This window comes from Engystomops pustulosus, chromosome 1 (assembly GCF_040894005.1).
Source record: "Engystomops pustulosus chromosome 1, aEngPut4.maternal, whole genome shotgun sequence".
In the NCBI taxonomy this organism is placed as follows: Eukaryota; Metazoa; Chordata; class Amphibia; order Anura; family Leptodactylidae; genus Engystomops; species Engystomops pustulosus.
Window position 1 is genome coordinate 21,559,028 of NC_092411.1, and position 22,972 is coordinate 21,581,999.

General features: G+C 44.0%; 1 protein-coding gene across 3 annotated transcripts in view; it reads left to right on the forward strand.

The window, feature by feature from the left end:
* Window positions 1–6,464: 6,464 nt before the first annotated feature.
* EGFLAM (EGF like, fibronectin type III and laminin G domains) overlaps window positions 6,465–22,972 on the forward strand; it is a 92,057-nt gene continuing 75,549 nt past the window's right edge. For all 3 annotated transcript variants that reach the window (XR_011853115.1, XM_072135288.1, XM_072135275.1), the window contains exon 1: window positions 6,465–6,845. Coding sequence is in view for 2 of the 3 variants with exons in the window: in XM_072135288.1 (XP_071991389.1) it covers window positions 6,743–6,845 (103 nt within the window). In the remaining variant the exon portion in view is untranslated. The remainder of the gene's footprint in view (window positions 6,846–22,972) is intronic.

Consider the following 22,972-nt stretch of genomic DNA (forward strand, 5'->3'; position numbering starts at 1 on the left):
GAGCTTACAGTCTATGAGGATGAGGGGGTGACACAATAGCTTACAGTCTATGAGGATGAGGGGGACACACAAGAGCTTACAGTCTATGAGGATGAGGGGGTGACACAAGAGCTTACAGTCTATGAGGATGAGGGGGTGACACAGGAGCTTACAGTCTATGAGGAGGAGTGGGGCACACAAGAGCTTACAGTCTATGAGGATGAGGGGGTGACACAAGAGCTTACAGTCTATGAGGATGAGGGGGTGACACAAGAGCTTACAATCTATGAGGATGAGAGGTGACCCAAGAGCTTACAGTCTATGAGGAAGGTGTGACACAAGAGCTTACAATCTATGAGGATGAGGGGGTGACACAAGAGCTTACAGTCTATGAGGATGAGGGGGTGACACAAGAGCTTACAGTCTATGAGGATGAGGGGGTGACACAAGAGCTTACAGTCTATGAGGATGAGGGGGTGACACAAGAGCTTACAGTCTATGAGGATGAGGGGGTGACACAAGAGCTTACAGACTATGAGAATGAGGGGCAGACACAGTGGATATAAGAGTCCCAGGTCAGTAGAATTGATATAGATAATTGTCAAACAGATTATTATGTTCCAGGATAATCTATCACCCGCAGCAGATGTCAGAGGTTATACAGCATTTTCACCATTACACCCTGTGTCTGGAGCTGCTGGGACCATATGGGGCTCATTAAAGCCTCCGCATACAATCCACAAGGAGGCTCAGACTGGCGCGGTCAGGAAAGGGTTACAATGACTAAGGGGAAACCAAGAGGTCAAATGTAACTGCAGCTCTGGAGGAAGAATAACTCAGCACTTCCTATCCACTGGTGTTATATACAGGCGAAATCAGGGAGGACTGTCATAGTTATATAGAGATAGTATGTACATAGTTTTCTGGCATATAAGTCTTGACATAATCACAATTCATTGCACACAGCCAAGACTTGCGATTAGTTCTTCCCTTATGCCACCTACACACCAAGGGCCACATGTATCACTTGTTTTGTTCTGTTGTTTTTGCGCCTTTTCGTTTAGGCGCACCGTTTTTGTGCCATTTTTGCGATTAAACGCCAAACTAGCCGCGCAGCAAAAATAAGCAGCTTTCCCTCATCTATCTTACCAATCCAGATGTTTTGCTGCGCCTAATGATATTCATCACTTGCAACGTTTTCATTAAGGCGCAAAAACGGGCGCAAAAACACTCCAGCCCGAAGGTGCCGTTATCTGAGAAGAAAGCACTGAGCCCCTTTGCAGAACAGCTCATTTCTAGCAGCAAAGCTCAGCCAGACACTAGAACATATAATACAGACATGAGATACTCTGCAGACAGGAGCTGCAGACTCTATTTACAGTTCATCACCTTCTATTTACAAAACATTCTGCAAAACACTGAGCTCACAGCAAGAGAGAAGAGAACTTTGCAGAAATTTGCAGAAGTTTGCAGAATGTTGCAGATATGACATACAAGTGTCCCCCATGTAATTCTGCACAGAATCCCCCTCAGACACCAGTGTTTCTGAGGGGGATACTGTGCAGGATTACAGGGGTGCAGCAGGAGACCAGCACTGGGGGATCCCCTCCAGGAGAAGCCACTGCTGAGGAGATCACTGGGTGCTGGGTGTCACACACCTGGGTGCTGCTGTGAGTGTTATCTTCATTCTGGGCTGTGGGAGAAGCAGAGAGGAGCTTGTAGCAGGATCACATGTAACTGCCTGAATCTATCATTGCGCCTAAACTGCGCCAAAATTGCTCCTAAACTGTGTTAAAGTAAAATGATTAATAAGAGGCAGAAAATATACTTATCACAGATGGTTGTAGCTTGTGATAATTCTGGCAAAATAGTGCGCCAGGATTTAGGTGCAACAACTACACTTAGGCGCACAAAAGTGATAAATGTGGCCCCAAGTAGGCACGGAAAGTCGTGAAGGGGCTTTGCCGGGCAGGAGAGTGGACAAAATTTAAACCCCAAGACATGCACCCTAACAATTATATACAGTGAGCACCCATATGAGTTATATACACTCTGTGCCCCATCGTGAATTATATACACTGCCTCCTAATAAAGTTCCATAATGACCTCCCTCATTACATACACTGGGCCAAATGAACTTTATATACTGGGTCTGCCCCTGTTTATAATGTGCTCCTCATTAGTTTTATATACTTCTCCCCTTCATGAGTTTACGAAATGGGCCCCTGCATTATATACACTGCCTCCCATGAATTTTTTTAATGTGCCCTCATTAGTTTTATATACTTCCCCCCTTCATGAATGTAGATAATGGGCCCCCTGATTATATACACTGCTCCCCCTCCCCATGAATTGTATATACTGTCCCCTTCATGAATTTAGATAATGGCCCCCTGATTATATACACTGCTCCCCCTCCCCATGAATTGTATATACTGTCCCCTTCATGAATTTAGATAATGCCCCCCATTATATACATACATACATTATACATACATACATACATTATAAAGCCCCCCCCCCATTATATACCCCTTCATGAATTGTATATACTGCCCCATAATGGCCCCCCTCATTATATACACTTGACCCTGTCCCCATGAATTGTATATACTGTCCCCTTCATGAATTTAGATAATGCCCCCCCCCCTCATTATATACACTATATACACATTATATACATTATATACACTGGGAACTCTCTTTATGTTGCAAAATAAAAAAAAAATCATTCTCACCTGTCTTGTCCTGTCTTCTAGCTTTGGCCACTCGTTCCTCTAGATGGGAAGGGATAGCCTGTAGTGATCGTACTTGAGCGGCCGGTTATGCTTGCATTGAGTACTATTACAGCCAATGGCAGGGGCCTCTTATGTCTATGTACAGAGGCCCCAGCGATAGAAATGCCAGTCCAGTTACTGCAGATGCCCAGGAGCCCTCTTGAGGTTGGGGGGCCCCTGGGCATTTGCCCACTTTGCCATGGCGTAACACCGGACCTGACAAAGAAAAGAAAAGTTCGATGTGTATATATGGAACAAAATATTTTATTGGTTTACATAGCTAAATATACAATACATAAAATACCCTTAAAAAGCCAGACGAAAGCTGGACACAGTGGAAACAAACACACTCCCTGGCATAAATAAAGTGCAAATATCCAAGGTAATGTACCCACTAAATGACAGTTTCAACAAGTCTATGTCAATTTGAATGGTAGAGGTACAAAGTAGTGAATGCGAAGCTGCAATATGATGCATGTAGTGTGGAAAAAAACAATCTATGTGCAAAAAAGTTTTTTGAGAGGTAACATTACCGCTGGGTTGTAGGTAGCCAACTGCCAGGGAGGAGATAGGTAACACCGGACCTGCCCACATCTGTGCATTAGCTATAGGCAGAACTCATTCAGGTGCAGGTTATAGCATCAGGCACAGCCCGGGTGTACGGATTTATCCGGAGGCCGGAGCTTCTCCACATATCTGGTGCCGTGGGAGGGGGAAATTTGCCAACATATGGTATATGGTTTATCCAGTGTTGTGATGAGAAAATGTGAACTTTCATCAAGACACAACTCTTGCTGTTCTGCCATTTATTTAAATATGTTAGAGAAGGACCTGAAGCCCGGCAACTTTTTGGGGCACATTAATCACAGTGGGGTCTCAGGTTCCCCCATTTTTGCGCCTGGTTTGTTCTCTTTTTTTTGGCTTGTGATTTATGATGGCTCTAGTTTTGCCTTAGTAAATGCGCTGTGGAATTGTTGTATGTCCGATTTTGCACCAAATTTGTCTCTAGTTTTTACCCTACAAAATAGATCTCATTTGAAACTAATAATGGAATGAGATTCAAAAAATGTGACAGAACGTTCAGAGCTTCATCTCTGCACATAAAGTCTCAGCTTGTACAATGTCCGGACTATATTGTGATGTAACTGCAGATCCAAAAAGTTACAGATATGGAAAAAAAAAAGTAAAGAAATTCTTGCTGAAATAAGTCTTTGCATTTTTTATTATAATGTAGGAAATGGGGTCTGATAATATTCTCAGATCTGTACAATAAGACAATAATCACTCCCAGAGATGATCCTATAGAAAATGAAGAAGTCGTTACTGGAGAAATTTTACATTTTAAAACTGAGCTGAAGGATTTTCCATGTTGCATAGAGAAAATTTTCCAGTTGGCAAACGAAAACCTTTGTTTTTAGCAAGGAAAAGTGAAGTTTTTTGGAAGTGCAGCTGCTCAGAGTAGGTGCATGTTTGCACCTTTTTTGCAACTTTTTAGGCGTAAATTAGTCATAGATGCGGTGGAAACATCTGTATAGCAGCCACTCACTATGTCAGATAAGGCGCAGGGACTCAGAACCACTAAGTGCCGGACTTTGCCGTGCACCAGAAAATGTCGCATAAATGTGCCAAATTAACGAACTGCGCCTTATTTTTGCGCACAAAAGTGTCAAAAACTGTCTAAAAAACTATGATTAATGTCCCCCTTTGTGTGTGCACCCACCATTTTGTTACTTGTTTTTGACATTTAAAATTTTCTTTTTGTATCTATATAGCTATGTATCTATCTATGTAATGGCAAATAAAAAATTATAAAGAACATATATGAAATTATTAGTGAGCGATGCTGTGTAAAATAATTTTCTGGTGGGTGGCACTATATAAAATGTTACAGTAGTGGGGCAACTGTATAAAAAAAAAATTACCATATATACTCGAGTATAAGACGAGTTTTTCAGCACAAAAAAATGCAAATAATAATCCTTAATTTATACAGCACACACAGATTACGCAGCGCTGCACAGAACTTGCCAAATCAGTCCCTGTCCCCAATGGGGCTCACAATCTAATCAACCTACCAGTATTTAGCACCATCTCTGCACCAAAACTCTGCTCGTGAGAATGACTTTTCCTCTTCCGTATATATCTGACCTATCCGATCTTGTAAAAATTGGGGGTCAACCAATGTGGCCTCCATTATGTTTTCTAAAGCCATTTTTCCGGAGTCACTTTTCATTTGGAACATCTTGACCGGAGGAGAATGAGCGAAATGTTCTGAGGACGTCGCTTTTCTCTATTCCTGCAATACAAACATCTGAAGATCTCTGAACTCACAGTCACAGGAGAACGTGGAGCTCAGACATCGGATGCAAGTTCTTGTTAGGAGCGGATATTAGAGAGGGGTCACCTCAGTAGTAGGTAATAGACAGGGGTCATCTCAGAGATAGGTATTAGAGAGGGGGTCACCAAACAGGTATTAGAGAGGGATCATCTCACAGATAGGTATTAGAGGGGGGCCATCTCAAAGGTAGGTAATGGAGAGGAGTGATTTCAGAGATAGGTATTACAGAGGGGTCACCTCAAAGGTAGGCAGCAGAAAGGGGTCATCTCAGAGATAGGTATTAGAAAGGGGTCATCTCAAAGATAGGTAATGGAGAGGAATGATTTCAGAGATAGGTATTAGAGAGGGGTCACCTCAAAGGTAGGTAATGGAGAGGAGTGATTTCAGAGATAGGTATTAGAGAGGGGTCACCTCAAAGGTAGGCAGCAGAGCGGGGTCATCTCAGAGATAGGTATTAGAGAGGGGTCATCTCAAAAATAGGTAATAAAGAGGGGTCATCTCAGAGATAGGTATTAGAGAGGGGTCACCTCAAAGGTAGGCAGCAGGGAGGGGTCATCTCAGAGATAGGTATTAGAGAGGGGTCATCTCAAAGGTGGGTAATGGAGAGGAGTGATCTCAGAAGGTATTAGTGAGGTAACCTCAAAATAGGTCATCAAGAAGGGTCATCTTAGAGGTAAGTAATAGAGGAGGGTCAATCTTAAAGGTAGACATTAGAGAAGGGGTCACCTCAAAGGTAGGTAATAGAGAGTGGTCAATTCAAAGGTAAGTATTAGTCAGGGATTACTTGAAAGTTAAGTATTAAAGAGGAGTCACCAGAAAGGTAGGTATTAGAGAGAGCTAAGAGTGTGAGGAGGCTCTGAGAGGGCATATGAAGGGTGTATATGGTGTATATGGTGTGAACGGACACCAAGGGGACATTTTTGACATTATGTGATATGAGCGGGACACTCGGGGGGCATATTACATGGTGGTGGAGCATCAAGAGGGTATGACCATTGTGTGGTGGCACCAAGCAGGGATGCCTGGGAGGTAAGCTGACCCCAAAGCGAGGAAGGGGGATAGATTTAGTAGTGTTGACCTTGTTGGTACTGGGGGGTGCACGTCATTGGGTGACTATGTAGTTATCACCACAGACAGTAGAAATCACTGGTGTTGCCCCCTGCATAGGAGACCTGGGTTACTCTTGGTGAAGCTCTGGCTTCATAGTTTCGTGGCTCCTAATCCTCCGGAGTGGCTCTATTAGCCTGAGTGGCCGGAGCGCTGTCACCCTCCATCTGGGATATTAATCCCTATTTATCCTCTTAGGTCCTGGATGTGGCTGGAAGTGGCGTTAAAGAGGCAGCAGACAAGACGAGGTCCCCAGGAGTGGGAATGTGCAGGGGGGGGTGGCGGTGGGGCTTCAGATTCTGGATGTAATTTGGGGAGGGGGCGTTCTGTGAAGAGGCACACGTTGGAAATTGCTTTCTTGTGCTGTTTGTAAGTGCAGTGGGATGTAATGTGAAAGTGAGCCCCTCCTCGCTGCCTCCCCCTCCCACACGTGCAAAATCCACTAGGCTCCAGTCCATCCTCTACTCTGCTACATCACAGAGGTTGGGGACACTAAACTATTTCGCCGTCTCCCCTGGTCCCCCTTTTATATGTGCAAGAAATGGATTTACAAAGATCTCCCTCCTGGTTCTGTCTACTGCTGCTGTGTCTGTACAGTGGGTCAGTCTTGGGCTCCAGAAAAGGGATCACCCCCCGGAGGCAAGGTAAGGGTTTTTATGTACGCTGGGGTCTATCATGTGACCGCAAGGCAAACTTTTTATATTCAGACATAGTAGAGCTGAGTTTGTCATTGTGAGATAAGACATTTTTTTTTAAACCCCCATATAATAAGCAGCATTCAGCACTGCTACATCAAGAAGTCTAACAATGCTAATGAAGTAGGGATGTGCCTTTCATGTGCGCTATCATGTGATCGAAAAGCAAACTTCACAGATGTAGCAGAGCTGAATCTGTCGTTTGGGCTGTGATGGGATAACTCAGTGGGTTTGGTAGGTAAAAACCACAGATGCAAAGGACAAACTCAGCTCTGCTACATCTGGGACTCTAATAATGCTTATTGAGAAGGGAGGGTAGTGGCATTGTGGGGTGTGGGAGTGAAGTTTATGGGAACTCTTGTGGGCTCGCGCAGGCGGATGGGCACTTCTGGGCATCTGTGGTTAATTAGGGGCTCAGAGTTGGACCTGAAGCACAGCATGCAATAGCAGAGACATTTCGGGGGTCTTTGTGCTCCCAGGCTGTGGCTTCCTGTGTCAGGCTGGAGCCCCCCTTCTCTTATAGGATCCCATTGTCTTTGTGTTTCTCTTTTTTATGTAAGTTAGTAACCGAAAACATACAAATAAGTCACAAAACATTTGTTACATTGTATATGTGCTATAGCTCTAGCATAGACCTCAGCGCTGTACAGAGGATGCATCCAGTCACATGTCCAGTCCACATCCAGCTCACACATCAGTCTATTGTCTATTGTACCCAGGAGTCTCCTCTGTCTACACAACTTTATACAATACATTGTCACTTCTTCACCATCTCCAAGATCTCAACGTGTGAAGAACAACCTAGAACCTACGTCTAACATCCATCTTATTTATATCCATCACAATCTCTGATTGCTGTCAGTGAATAGGAAGATTCTTTACTAATTCCATATCTCTTGTAATCTATCCTACTCCATGTATAATGAGAAGCTCTTCACCCTTTTGTAAAATATTTCAAACTTTCTCTATATCCAAGACCTTTGTCTTTCGTTACCCGTCTATCGGTTGTCTATCTATCTATCTATCTATCTATCTATCTATCTATCTATCTATCTATCTATCTAGTCCAGAGCAGCACTTCAACAGCAGAGTTTCAAATGGTGCAGAGCCATATGATCCGTGGCAGGGGATCTCATAAGAATATCCAAAGAATAGGCAGCACTTGATAGTTCCAATCAAAAGTTCAGGGTTGAAGTTTATTCCATAATAGCAGCGATGTTTCGGTGGTGGCACCCACCTTTTTCATGCTTGAAAAAGGTGGGTGCCACCACCGAAACATCGCTGCTATTATGGAAAAAAACTTCAAACCTGAACTTTTGATTGGAACTATCAAGTGCTGCCTATTCTTTGGATACATCTATCTATCTATCTAGAAACTGAAAATTCAGAGCAGCACAGCAATCCTGGTGGGTGCAAAGTCCAGATGCTCTCTGGCCCGAGAGCCCCAATACATAATTCAAAAAAGGGCAGCACTCCAAGATAGTGTCCAAACTGAAGGGGTGTCTTTATTCCATGTGCAACGTTTCAGCTCACATGGAGCCTTTCTCAAGCAAGCTCCTGGTGAGCTGAAATGTTGCACATGGAATAAAGACACCCCGTCACTTTGGAAACTATCTTGGAGTGCTGCCGGTTTTTTGAATTATCTATCTAATAAAGGAAAATCTAAAGCAGCACAGCAAATGAGCAATGACTGCATAGCTGTATGTTCCGTAGCGTGGACCATTATATAACAATCCAAAAATAGGCAGCACTCCAAGGTAATTCAAGGTTCAAAGGTGAAGTTTATTCCAATAAACTATCCATCTATCGCCTATCTATCTATCTATTTATCTCTTATCTTTCTATCAGTCTCATAACTATCTAAGATCCATCTACAAATCCATCGCACAACTGTCAAAAACAAGTACCAAAATGTGAGAGCGCGCACAAGGGGCCGGGTTTCAGGTCCTCTTCAAATAGATTCAGAGAAATGGCAGCACAACAAGAATTGTGAGGAAAAAAGGTGAACTTTTATTCCATCATCTTCACAGCAAAGTTTTGTCTCTGTTGTGTGATCTTTCTCTTCCGCATTAGGAGAACTTCCTTTCAGTCTGGTGACAGCTGCGTCCATAATCTGATTATTCACCTGGTCCTGGTATTTTGCAGGAGTGGTGGATGTTGCCCTGAGCCCTGAGAAGTTGTATGAGGGGTCTGGCCAGGGTGTGGGGTCTGTGTGTGTGTTCTGCACTAATTGGTCATTGTCACTCCCTAAGAACTGAGATTAACCCTGTGATGGCAATTACCTGGGTACAATGACAGGAGGAGGCGTTATCATTGCCCCAGGATGTCCCATCATCGCCGCATGCACTTACTGTACACCTGGGGCACGAGGGGTTAAATGAAAACAGCTGCCTAAACACTGCCAAATCTAGGTAGAGATTAACCCCTTTATTACTGCTCTGTGCATGTGCATGTTATCGGGATTGTGGAGGTAGGTAGGGTCCCATAGGACTCAATGCATTTCGTCTTGCACCTAATTGACTTTAATGGGATTTCTGGATCAGTTTCATGTGGGCAAAAACCCAAAAGTTCAGGGAGTTTTGGGGGTCCCTGTTTTGACAATCCTTAGGAGTCTCAGTAGTTGGATCCCCCTTGATAATACGTGTACTGAGGGCCCTCTAAGTTGGTGGGGGTCTTAGTACAGATTTGGACTTGGGCCCAGGATTTACCAGTTACATCTCGTCTATCTTGTGCCCATTATGGTTCTTTCTTTTCTCTTCTCCCCCTCCCCTCTTCTGAGCAGAAGGCCATGGTGTATCTTCATTATAAGACACTCAATGGAAGAGTCATTAGCTTCTCAGTGCGGCGGTCATGGCGAGACCCCAAGCACACAGGCCCACATTATGTCCGCACTCCGCAGCTGTCTCAATGCAAGTTACAGAAATAGTCTCGAGGTTCGGACTTGTATCCACATTTTGTTCCTGAGAGCTTTCAGTTGTGCACGAGTCCCATTGACATGGAAGATGCTTTTCTCTAGTTTATCCAGCGCAGACGCTGGACTGAGCATTACCTCTCCATGGTGACAAAGCAGAGGATTGGGAATACAATGTAACACGGGGCTCATCTTCCATAAAGCACTTCACCTCCTATAGAGCTTTGCAGCAGTCAGTGATCAAGTGAGTGTACATGAGGAGTAACACAGTGTCTGGCTATTAAGAGCTACAGAATATGATGAGTCTATATAAAGATTATTATTATGTAACATTATGTAACAGATTTCCCCTGATGGCAGAGAGGCAATGACCTGTCTGCCACAGAATTGTGCTTTAACTTAAGCCAGAACCTGGCACAGGCTACAGACAATCCATCGGCACTTTGTGGGAACATCCGGCGCCCTACAGCCCACTACGGCCTATTACACCTATTACCCTCCACTCCCAATTAAGGTAAATAGTTGCAATGAATTGCGACTTTATTCAGGCTTGTGTCTGAGTGATTGGCTCGTAGTCTGACCAAGCGCCAGAGTCGTGGGGGGCTTGGTCTAGGGGAACATGCCTAATCCATGTCTGTTGGAGGCCAGCGAGAGGCTGCAAGAAGAGGAGGAGACCGCAATGTAGTGGAGGGTTCAACCTGGAGCACTCCCAGTGTACGTGTAGTGTAGGATCCCCGGGCAGATGGTGAAGGGGAGGCAAGTGATGTAAGCGGCAGACAGGGATCACACGTGGAGACAGGGATGATGAACACATAACTCAAGTATGAGTCTCTTTATTCAGAAGACTTTCAATGCAGCAATGGGTCGGGCTGAGGTAGAAAGGTTCTTCCTGCAGGGTTCCACAAGGTAGCTTGCAGATGGGTTTGCAGTCTGGATATTGATCACAGCTCTGGTCTCTGGTCCTGCAGCTTGAGGTTGGAGAGAATCTTAGGCTGATTAGGCAGCAATTTGGTGCAGGCAGTGACTCATTGGGGGGGGGGGGGGATTTATTAACGTTTAGCTGGCTCCGATAGTGCAGACCTTGACAACACTATTCAAATGCTGCTCCCCCCACCCAGCAAGACAGAATTCAGCAAGAGAATGTGTATCTGCCGCCTGAGGCGAGACTTTCATCTCGCCTCATGGCAGATGCGGCCCAGACCAGACTCCTATTGTCCCTTGCATATATGTCTGTCACACTCGCCTTGCCTTTCCGTCACCTCCTCTGATAACATAAGGAACGGTGATCAAATTCCAACCCCCAGATATTCACATTCCCATTTACTGGAAGTTTTAAACTCCATCCCTGAAAAGGCCAAAAAAGACACAATTAACCAAACAAGACACCTCCCCGATGGGCCATGACATTGGAAAGGCTTGCAATTAACAGGTTGATTGGGATTGGGCATGTTACAATTATTGATGACCAATGTTAAGTATAGTCCGACATCTAGCTGCTCCCATACCCCAACAGCTAATTAGTGTGGGTGTCCGTTCATCCATTGATCTGACATTGATCACCAATACTAAGTATATATTGTCAATATCTCTTACGCTATATGTGTGTATATGGCTCCTTTAGTTTCTAATGTCAGGACACCGGGTGCTCTTTGCTGGTGGCTCCTGTGCAGACGTATATCATCCAAACACTGACCGGCTGCTCCTGCAGATTCTGGATTTCTGATCCTTGTCAATGATGGAGAATAGAAGGGGCTCAGGATGGGGAATCTGCTGCTGTCCTCTTACCAATGCTGTACTTTGGCGGCTGCAGTTGTAACATCTCAACATTTATCAAAAATAGTGAAGTCTGTACTCAGACTGCCCGAAATGCCCACTTTTGGTGGAGGCCCCTTTAAGGGCAAAGTGGTGGGGGTCCCGGGGCGCGCGCTCCGGGCTCCCCCCCTATAATCCGGCCCTGTCTGTACTTTGTGCAGTGTGCGGCAGATTCATGAAATATGTCAAATTGTCTTCATGAATCTGGCGCCCCCTGTACATCTCCAGCAGAATGCACCATTTTTTTTGGTGAGCTTTGTGGGGGGAACTGCTCCTTTCCAGCCCCTCCCAATTGACAACTGCCTAGTCACACAGCAGATGCTAATGAAGGGTACAATATAACATATCTTTTTTTCTGTAAAACCAATTTTTAATACAAAAACACTTTGGCAGTGCATGTACTATGCTCTGTGGGGACTGGGGGAGTGCTAAAAATGGGTCTCCTGGTGACAGGTTCCCTTTAATGTATTTTCCCAAAAAATTCAAAAGTTTCTAAATTGCACTTCTTTTTTGTTTTAACCCATGTAAAACACTTAAAGGGTTAATAGACTAAATAGAAGTTGTCTTACATACGTTGAGGGGTGTAGTTTCTATAGTGGGGTAATTTATGGGGTTTTACTATTACAGGCGGTCCCCTACTTAAGAACACCTGACTTACGGACGACCCCTAGTTACAAACGGACCTCTGGACTTTGGTAATTTACTGTACTTTAACCTTAGGCTACAATAATCAGCTATAACAGTTATCACAGGTGTCTGTAATTAAGCTTTATTGTTAATCCTGGTTCTTATGACAATCCAACATTTTTAAATCCAATTGTCACAGAGACCAAAAAATTTTTGACTGGGATTACAATAATAAACTATACGGTTCCGACTTACATACAAACTCAACTTAAGAACAAACCTACAGAACCTATCTTGTATGTAACCCGGGGACTGCCTGTATTTAGGCCTTTCAAAGTCACTTGAAAGTTGAGTTGTCCCTCAAAATGTGAGTTTTGGCGATTTTCATAAAAATGAGAAAAATTGCACCCAAAGTTCTGCACCTCATAACATCCTAGAAAAATGACAGGACACATAAAATATTATTCCAGCATAAAGCAGGCATTCTGGAAATGTTAAATATCTAGATTTTAGGGTAGTTTAACCCTAAACATTTCAAACTTTAAAAATGAAGATTTTTTCCGAAATTTTGACAAATTTACATTTTTTTCCGAAAAGAAATGCAAAACTTATCACTTAAATTTTACAACTAACATGAAGTACAATGTGTCTCGAGAAAACATTCTCAAAATCACCGGGATATGTTAAAGCGTTCCGAAGTTATAACCAATTATCGTGACACAGGGCAGATTCGAAAAAACGAGTCTGGTCATTGAGCTGAAAACAAGCGTCGGTGATAAGGGGTTAATTGTTTTGTCTCGCGTCTGTATTATTTACCGTCTGGTCTTAAGTCTGTTTCACCGTCTGTATAATTGTTATTTGTCTCTTCTGGGGTCTCGGGTTTGGATTATTGGGAAGCAGTATTATTATTAATTGTTTAGTCTGGGGTTAACATTATTACATTATTATTGCCTTGTCTGGGGGTCAACATTTTTAATAGTTGTCTCAGCTGGGGGAGTATTTATTTAAATGGTCAGGTCTGGGGGTCTCCTTTATTATTAAATGTGTGATCTGGGGTATGCATTGTTTTTTGTCTGGTCTTAAAGGAAATCTACCACCAGGATGAAGGATTGTAAACCAAGTACACTGGCATCATGATGTATAACCCCCCCCCCCCTCTGGCAGGATCCACTATTCTTAAAGATTCCTATGTCCTTGTTTTGTTTTGTTTTTAGGAAAAAAATCTAAATTATGCAAATGAGCCTGAGGGGCTACAGGCTACATTAACACCTCATTTGCATAGTTTTAAAAGCCTTTCTTTATAAAAACCAGGGCATAAGAAGCTAAATGAAGAGCATCTCCTGCCAGAGGGGACCCACACCAGTAAGTCAGTGTGCTTGGTTTACAATCCTTCATCCTGGTGGTAGATTTCCTTTAATTCTGTATTATTATTGACACAGTTTTGTGTCGTGGCTGCACTGTGTCCACTGCGCCAAAAAATTCTGCATTGTCTCTTCTCAGGGGATCCATTGTTATGAATTATCTGGTCTGGAGTCTGTATTATTATTTATAGATATACAAATTTTCTGGTCTGAGAACTATTCGGGGTATTTTTTGGATGTTTCTGGGGTGATATTTTGTGCTGCACTGCGGTAGTTGCTTCTTCTGTAATGGTATTACACTAGTGTGGTCCCTTAAAATTGAACTCAGCCCTCAGGCCAAAAAAGACCCCAAAAAATCCAATGTATTGGGACCTCACTGCAATAACCCAAGCCTAAGGCTACTGCTCCTGTGGCATTGAAGGAATCTGTAATACGAATTATTTTGTTTGTTTTTTTCTAAAATTGGCTAGAAGTCAGCCCGAAGCACTAGAGACTGATTATTTTGCAGAAAATAAAAGTAAAAACATGGAGAACGACACAAGATAGTTGTTTTTAGCCGTTTCTGTAGCTCCAAAAGCGAAAGCAGAAATAAAAACACAGCAATTTGGATGGATAGCGGTGTGTTAAACACTGTGGCGGGCCGCAGCGGCTTTTATTTTTGACCTTTAGAGAGAATGATTGCCTTTATATAGAAAGTGAAAAGCTTTCAATAGCGCCGCGTTAAGATCTCGTGTTTAAAAAAAAAAAAAAACGACATAAAAGGGAATAGAACAAAAAAAAAAAAAATGACTTCATACAAATCAAAAAAAAATTTTTTAAATAACAAACAAAAAGTAATTCCAGAGAAATCATGTAAAAAACATCTTCGTGTCGGCTCGCGGCGCGATGTAGAATGATAACCTGGTAAGATACACAATGTATCTCAGTGTCATGGAAGCGATGTGATGCCAGACAATGGCCGCCGCGGAAAACGGGGGATAGATTGTGAATTATTATAAAGTTTATTGAAAGTGTTATACAGAGACTCCGGCTGTGACCCTGGCTCCAGTCCAGTGAAAAAGTAAGTGCCCCCCCCCCCCCTTTACCTAGTGGACACATTTTAATGTATAGAAAAAAAAACTCTTGTGTCTCTATAATTGTATCAATGGGGAGAACTTTTTGCTGATTCTGTATGAAGATTTTTAGATTTTTAAAAGAAGGGGTTAATATCTGGATTAGGAGATTTGATTTATTTTTGTAGAGATTGTTGAAAAGTTACAGAGCATTTAATGTCAACACATTTGGTGGTGTAGGGTAGGAAGGGGGTTAATGTAAGGATCCCTGGTGGTCTAGTGATGTGAGGGGGCTGATGTAAAGACCGTAGTGGTCTAGGGGAATCAAATTGTAAAGTGCCCTTTTGGGAGGAGGGCAATGGAAGGGTTAAGGCTTTAAAACTTGGGTCCACTGGTTTCTTAACACCCTGGGCTCAAGTCTTGTCCTTATCATATAGATATCTTAAAGGAGGGGATAAAGAGTACTGTGTGACTGTGGGGCTGCACAGTTCTCTCTATGGTTGGAGTGATTTAAGAACGCTCTGTCCAATCAAGGAGAGAGCATCAGTGTATGGTCATATGATCAGTAACAAGCATGGGTAGATATTCTTAATAATGACCCACATTCCCATTGGGCCTGTATCGAGTATATATGTGGCCCCAATTTGGCTCCTCAGCTACTTTACAAATCCACAGTGGCTTAGTGGTTAGCATTACAGCCTTGCAGTGCTGGGGACCTGGGTTGAAGTCCTAGGGTCAACATCTGCAAAGCGTTTGTATGTTCTCTCCATGTTTGTGTGGGTTCCCTCCGGGTCCTCCGGTTTCCTCCCACACTCCAAAACATACTGGTAGGTTGATTAGATTGTGAGCCCCATTGGGGACAGGGACCGGTCTGGCAAACTCTGTGCAGCGCTGCGTAATCTGTGCAGCGCCATATAAATAAAGGAATTATTATTATAATTATTATCCACAAGACTTGTAGTAAAGACTGTACAGGTGGTTGTTCTTTGTGATGTACTGCCCCTGCTGGATAAGCTGTTAAGGTAATGAGAACCAATAATCTCCAAAACCGGGGTCTTTCTCTAGGCACAAAGGTTAATCAAGACATTTTAAAATTATATAAACTGGACCCAATGATACCAAGCTCCGCCCCTTGGAGGTATAGTCAGGGTGGTCTGGTGGTACATGTGCCCTGGGTGCCTAGGGGGGAAATCCAAAATACCAAAGACAATACAAAAAAGACATAGACAATCTTATGTCATTGATGTTAAACCTTTCATTAAATGAAACAATTAAGTTACATGCACCCCTGGCTCAGCTATTGATTACACATCCTCCTGGGAGGAAGAGCTTACAGTCGCTCCTCTTAATATATAACTATTGAAAGTAGGTCATTGATTGTCCTCTCTCCCGGCAGTTCATCTACTTGACCTCGAATGTTCTAGATAATAGGCTTAGTGTTTTCTAATGGGGAATTCCTGTCTATTATGTAAGAAGTTGTCACTCTGTCATATATTGGAGTCCTCCAAGGTATAAATTAGGAAATACGGATACCCCAGCGTACACCTCTGATGGAAGGCTCTAATGAATTACTAATAATTTGCTAGCCTGTCAGAGAGGAGCTTAATGTCAGAAGAGCAAAAAGGGGATAATTGGGATCCCTGGTGGTCTAGGGAAATGAAGGGGTTGATGTAAGGATCCCTGCTGGCCATGGTCATGAAGAGACTAATGTCAGGATCCCTGGTGGTCAATAGCAAGTAGAGAAATAATTCCATGATCCCTGGTGGTCTAGGGCAATAAAGTGATTACAGTCAGGACCTCTGATTTCACCACCTCTGGTGGTAAAAGGTATCAAGTGTATTCATTTCAGGATACCTTGTGGTCAAGAGCAATAAAATAAATAATTACATGATCCCTGGTGGTCTAGGGAAACAAGGTGATTATTGATAGGATGGTGGTCTAGAGAAATAAGGTCATTACTGTCAGGACAATGGTGGTCAAGGTAAATAAAAGGAATAATGCAATGACCTCTGGTGGTCAACAAGGTGATTATTGATAGGATGGTAGTCAAGTACAGAGAAGGCATAAATGTCCAGATCGCTGATGATCCTGTGCAGTAAAGTAGTTTATGTAAAGATCTGTGGTGGTCTAGGACGGTGAAGGAATTAATATCAGTATCCCTAGTGGTCAACGGCAATGTAAGGAAAATCCCACAATACCGAGCGATGCAGGACAACAAAGTTATGATCGATTCCCTTTGGTTTGGGCAGTGATGGGATAATTTCCCATTTCCCTGGTGGTCATGGGGCAGTGAAGGGGTAAAGGTTCATGGCCTGATGGTCTGGACAATATTTGATTGGTAAGGGTGCAATTTTATGTGAAATCTAAGGTTGCAGGGGGAGGATCCCTTCAGGCGCCCCTCTGTTCTATAGAGCCTAAAACATTGGGGCAGATTTACTTACCCGGTCCATTCGCAATCCAGCGGCACGTTCTCTGCGCTGGATTCGAGTTCGGCCGGGATTCATTAAGGTAGTTCCTCCGCCGTCCACCAGGTGGAGCTGCTGCGCTGAAAAGCATCGGAACGCACTGGAGTTCACCGAGCCGGGCTGAGTGAAGGTAAGTGCAAGCTTCGCGACATTTTTTTTTTTTTTAAATGCGGCGGTTTTTACGAATCCGTCGGGTTTCCGTTCGGCCACACACCCCTGATTTCCGTTGCGTGCATGCCAGCGCCAATGCGCCATAATCCGATCGCGTGCGCCAAAATCCCGGGGCAATACAGGGGAAATCGGCGCAAATCGGAAATATTTGGGTAACACGTCGGGAAAACGTGAATCGGGCCCTTAGTAAATGACCCCCTTTGTGTCATATTAAAGTTAAGAATCTCATTTTTCACATCTCACCAAGATTATAATTCTGTGATCTATAGAACTGGACATATTTTGGAAGGAAATGGATTTTCATCTGAAGCTTGCATTGCCAACTATATATTTAGCTGACTATTTATCTGCTTCTGTAGCTCAAAGTGATATGGGATGAGATTCTTATCTTTAATATGACACCAGCAACATGTTTGTAGGTGCTATAGAACACAAGATAGGGGCATCTGAAGTGACTCTCCTCCTGTAACCACTAAACTTGACTCATCTCACGTGAAAACTAGGTGAGAAGAGTCATATTTGCCTGATTTTTTTTTTATAGGTAAATGGAGGAGATATCACACAAAGCAGGAAATTCTAGAAAGGACCCACCTTATTTCTTTGGGGTGAAACTTAGTGACAGGTTCTTCTGAAATAGGACCTTGCAATACCTTCAGTCTCCAGTGGTGGTGCTGCAGGAAAATTAAACACTGCCAGATACCTCTGCGGATCATCGCCGATCTACAGGGATCACAGCAGGAGGAGGATAGACTGTGCTCCCCTAATTTTTCACCCGATACGATTTTGAAGACGACCCATTTAAGATTTTAGTGCTACTTCTTTCTTATACCCTTGTTTTTACTGCTATAATATTGTGTTATTCCAGGATATGAGTGATGGGTTCACATATTTTCACAATATTGCTCTAATAAAGGTGATGGATGATGCGGATAATCCGATCACATGTGTATCAATGACCCAAGAGCCGGGGATCAGACAGAGACGTGAGCGCGGCGCAGCCTCTCCGTGCCCGGAATACCGCCGGAAAGAGACGGATTTTATTGTCTTGTTTGTTTCCATGTTTGACTAAAAGGTTTGGGTTTTTTCCTAATTTCCTTCTTAAGTGGGCGGATTATGTCTCCACGGAAGGGACAAGTTATTCATCTCCTGATGGTGACGTGAAACATCTGGATAGAATTTGGTATTTGCCATGCGTGCCGGCTCTAAGATCCCGTGTATCTCTGAAATGTCATGTTTTATTTAAAGGGACTGTCCAGGTTTACAAAAAAGAGCTGTGGCTTTTTATGAAACAGCGCCAATCATGTTCACTGGCTGCATCTGGTATTGCAATTCAAGGAAAATCCCGCAAAAATAAGCGATGAAGGACAACAAAGTGATCCCTTTTGGTTTGAGCAGTGATGGGATTATTTTCCATTTCCCTAGTGGTCAAGGGCAGTGAAGGGGCAAAGGTCATGGGGAATTCAACTCAATTTAATTGTGTCCTGCAATACCAGACACAGCCATGGACTGGCGTGGCACTGTTTAAGGAAATGTTATTCATGCCATTGATTTCTAATGAACCCTACAGCTTAAATAACGGTGCATGTAGATCCCTGACCGACCACCATGGATCGGCTCCTCCTGATAGCTGTCAGTCAACGAGTAAGACCTCCCACCAGCTGCCGACTCCTTCCTCCATTACTGTCTAAAATGTTACTCAGAATTTATAAAACCAAAAGAGAAGGCAGCCGCACTCCGTTGTCCTAATCCAAAAAGTGTTTATTCACATGTGGATACAAAGCTACGTTTCGGCTAGCTCAATGTAGCCATTTTCAAGCAGCCATTTTACTGCTTGAAAATGGCTACATTGAGCTAGCCGAAACGTAGCTTTGTATCCACATGTGAATAAACACTTTTTGGATTAGGACAACGGAGTGCGGCTGCCTTCTCTTTTGGTTTTGTGGCTACTGGATCTCGGGTCGGATCAAAGCAGCTAGCACCCACACGGATTGAATCCCTTGCTACACCTCACAGTGCTGACCCTCTCTGCCAAATTCGTTACTCAGAATTTATGGTGTTATAAGGTGTAACCAGCCAAATACACAACTCTTAGGGAAACCTATTGCTCAGGCACCTTCTCCATAGAATGGTGCCTGAGCAATAGGTTTCCAACTAATGGACTAATGTCTATTTGTCCGATAACATCACTATCCGGTTGCTGGCTGCTAGGACTAGTGATGTTATAATGTTAATGCCCTGACTGCGTCTTATAAAGGACCGGCAGATCTTATTTAAGGCACCTTCCCCTGGATAATGTGCCTGAGCAATAAGGTTCTATCCGTATCCTTTGAATGGTAACAGTCGGGGACCACTTGGTCACTGCCATCAGGAGTTGCCTTAAGGTAAATCTGCTCGGTAGCACGGTAGGTCCTCTAGATTTTAAAGTGAAGGTTTCCCTTTAAATCCTTAAATAATGGATAATCAAGAACCAGATCCTATCTATATCTAGTAATATGTTTTATTTACATCTGGTTGGACACTGGGTCTGTGTGTACAGTATGTTCTCCTTCTAAGGACTCCCAAATGTATTCCAGGAGAGATGTGTCCGGCCGGGGGACATCCGCTGCGACCACCCAGAATAACCCCATTAACACGGATTAAAGTCAGAAACAACGGCCTCGCCAAAGTAAATAGGGAGATTGAGCTACAAAGTAGCATTAACCCAAGATGTGACATAGTCTTCTGACCAAAGATCTCCTGTCTTACAGGAAAAGAACTAGCAGATAACGCGCCATTAAAGGGGATCTTTAGTTTTGTCAATATTGTGATAGGGTGGTCACTATTGGTGGAAAAATTTGGTGGCAGCACCTCCTCAGGAGAAAAGAAAATTACAGTCCTTATGTAAATCAATGATTTCTGTCACCTTTCATTCTCCTTATACCACTACCCAAACCCTACTTACACCACCACCCTAACCCTACTGACCCCACTACCAATACCCTTACTCTACTGACCCACCACCCTATTCCTACAGAGACCACCATCCAAACCCTAACCTTACTGACCTCCCCACCCAAACCCTAACCTTACTGACCTCCCCAGCCAAACCCTAACCTTACTGACCTCCCCAGCCAAACCCTAACCTTACTGACCTCCCCAGCCAAACCCTAACCCTACTGACCCCACTACCAATACCCTTACTCTACTGACCCACCACCCTATTCCTACAGAGACCACCATCCAAACCCTAACCTTACTGACCTCCCCACCCAAACCCTAACCTTACTGACCTCCCCAGCCAAACCCTAACCTTACTGACCTCCCCACCCAAACCCTAACCTTACTGACCTCCCCAGCCAAACCCTAACCATACTGACCCCCCCACCCTAACCGTACTGACCCACCCATCCTAACCCTACTGACCCCACCACCCAAACCATACCATACCAGGATTTTGCAGATACTACACAGTAGTGTCCCCCGTGTACCAGGATGATCACACTGGTGTCTGAGGGGGATACTGGTCAGAATTACAGGGGTGCAGCAGGAGACCAGCACTGGGGGAGCCCCTCCAGGAGAAGCCACTGCTGAGGAGGTCACTGGGTGCTGGGTGTCACACACCTGGGTGCTGCTGTGGGTGTTATCTTCATTCTGGGCTGTGGGAGAAGCAGAGAGGAGCTTGTAGCAGGATCACATGTTACTGCCCGAATATAACATTGCGCCTAAACTGCGCCAAAATGGCGCCTAAACTGTGTTAAGGTAAAGTGATTAATAAGAGGCAGGAATTAAACTGATCACAGATGCCCTGACAGAGTGCACCACTTTTTTTGGTGCACCTTTAACATGGGGCATGCAACACACTTTTGTCAGACTTTGCATGATAAATGTGGCGCCCGGTCTCACTGAGCACCGGAACCGCCCCTTTCAGAGCAGAAATTTGTGTTCGCATGAATAGTGCAGCTGCGCCAAAATTTGTGCAACACAAATGTGGTGCAGATACTTCTTAAGTACCTGTGCAAGAAGTTTTCACATTAAAGAACGTGCAAAGTCCGACAGAAAACTGCCGCAGGGGCTTAAGAAAATGTGGTCCTAATGTTGTTCAATCTGCTCTGCCCCTCCTGCTCTAAACATGCTGCCTACATATAGGTCACTATGGGGGTCATTTACTTACCCGGTCCATTCGTGATCCAGCGGCGGGTTCTCCGTCGAGGATTCGGGTCTTCCGGCGATTCACTAAGGTAGTGCGCCCGATGTCCACTAGGTGTTGCTGCTGCGCTGAAGTTCACAGGAATTCACCACCCGTTGCTGGGTGCAGGTAAGCGTGTGTCTAGCAACACATTTTTTTTTTTCATTCCGTGTTTTCTCCGAATCCGTCGGGTTTTCTGACGGCCACGGCCCCGATTTCTATTGCGTGCATGCTGGAGCCGATGCGACACAATCCGATCATGTGCGCCAAAGACCCGGGGCAATTCAGCGCAAATCGGTAATTTTCGGGAAGCCCTTAGTAAATGACCCCCTATGTACGATCTGCTCAGCCCCTCCTGCTCTATAACAAGCTGCCTACAGATTTTACTACAAATAAAACATGACAGGCTCCCTTTAAGCTCCTTCCCTTTGTCTTCATACACACTGTACCAAAGTCACAATAATTGTCCTGTTTCTCTTCTCCTTTTTTGCTGATCCGACGGATAAACTTTATAAAAGTCAGTGTCGTCGGCCCAATCAGCCTTGTTTTCCCTCATTAAACATATTCCTCAGAATCTGCAGAATCCGAAAAACTTGTGTTTATGAATAATTCAATTAAAGGTCGTCTATGTGCAGAGCGTTACTGGGGAGTGCGGTATATTGTGTAGTACGGAGCAGGGAGGGTGGAGTATTCATTAACTCCTTGTGTATCAGTCACAGATATCCCTGGCTATACTCAGCTCCAAACCTCCTGCTATGATTGGATACAAATCACCATGTAACACTTTGGGCCACATGTATCACTCGTTTTTTCTGTTGTTTTTGCGCCTTTTCATTCAGGCGCACCGTTTTTGCGCCATTTTTGCGATTAAACGCCAAACTAGCCACGCAGCAAAAATAAGCAGCTTTCCCTCATCTATCTTACCAATCCAGATGTTTTGCTGCGCCTAATGATATTCATCACTTGCAACGTTTTCATTTAGGCGCAATAACGGGCGCAAAAACTCTCCAGCCCGAAGGTGGCGTTATCTGAGAAGAAAGCACTGAGCCCCTTTGCAGAACAGCTCATTTCTAGCAGCAGAGCTCAGGCAGACACTAGAACAGATAATACAGACATGAGATACTCTGCAGACACTGGAACATATAATAGATACATTGGATACATTACAGACAGGAGCTGCAGACTCTATTCACAGTTCATCACCTTCTATTTACAAAACATTCTGCAAAACGCTGAGCTCAAAGCAAGAGAGAAGAGAACTTTGCACAAGTTTGCAGAAGTTTGCAGATACTACAAACAAGTGTCCCCCATGTAATTCTGCACAGTATCACCAGTGTGTCTGAGAGGGATACTGTGCAGAATTACAGGGGTGCAGCAGGAGACCAGCACTGGGGGATCCCCTCCAGGAGAAGCCCCTGCTGAGGAGGTCACTGGGTGCAGGGTGTCACACACCTGGGTGCTGCTGAGGAGGTCACTGGGTGCAGGGTGTCACACACCTGGGTGCTGCTGTGA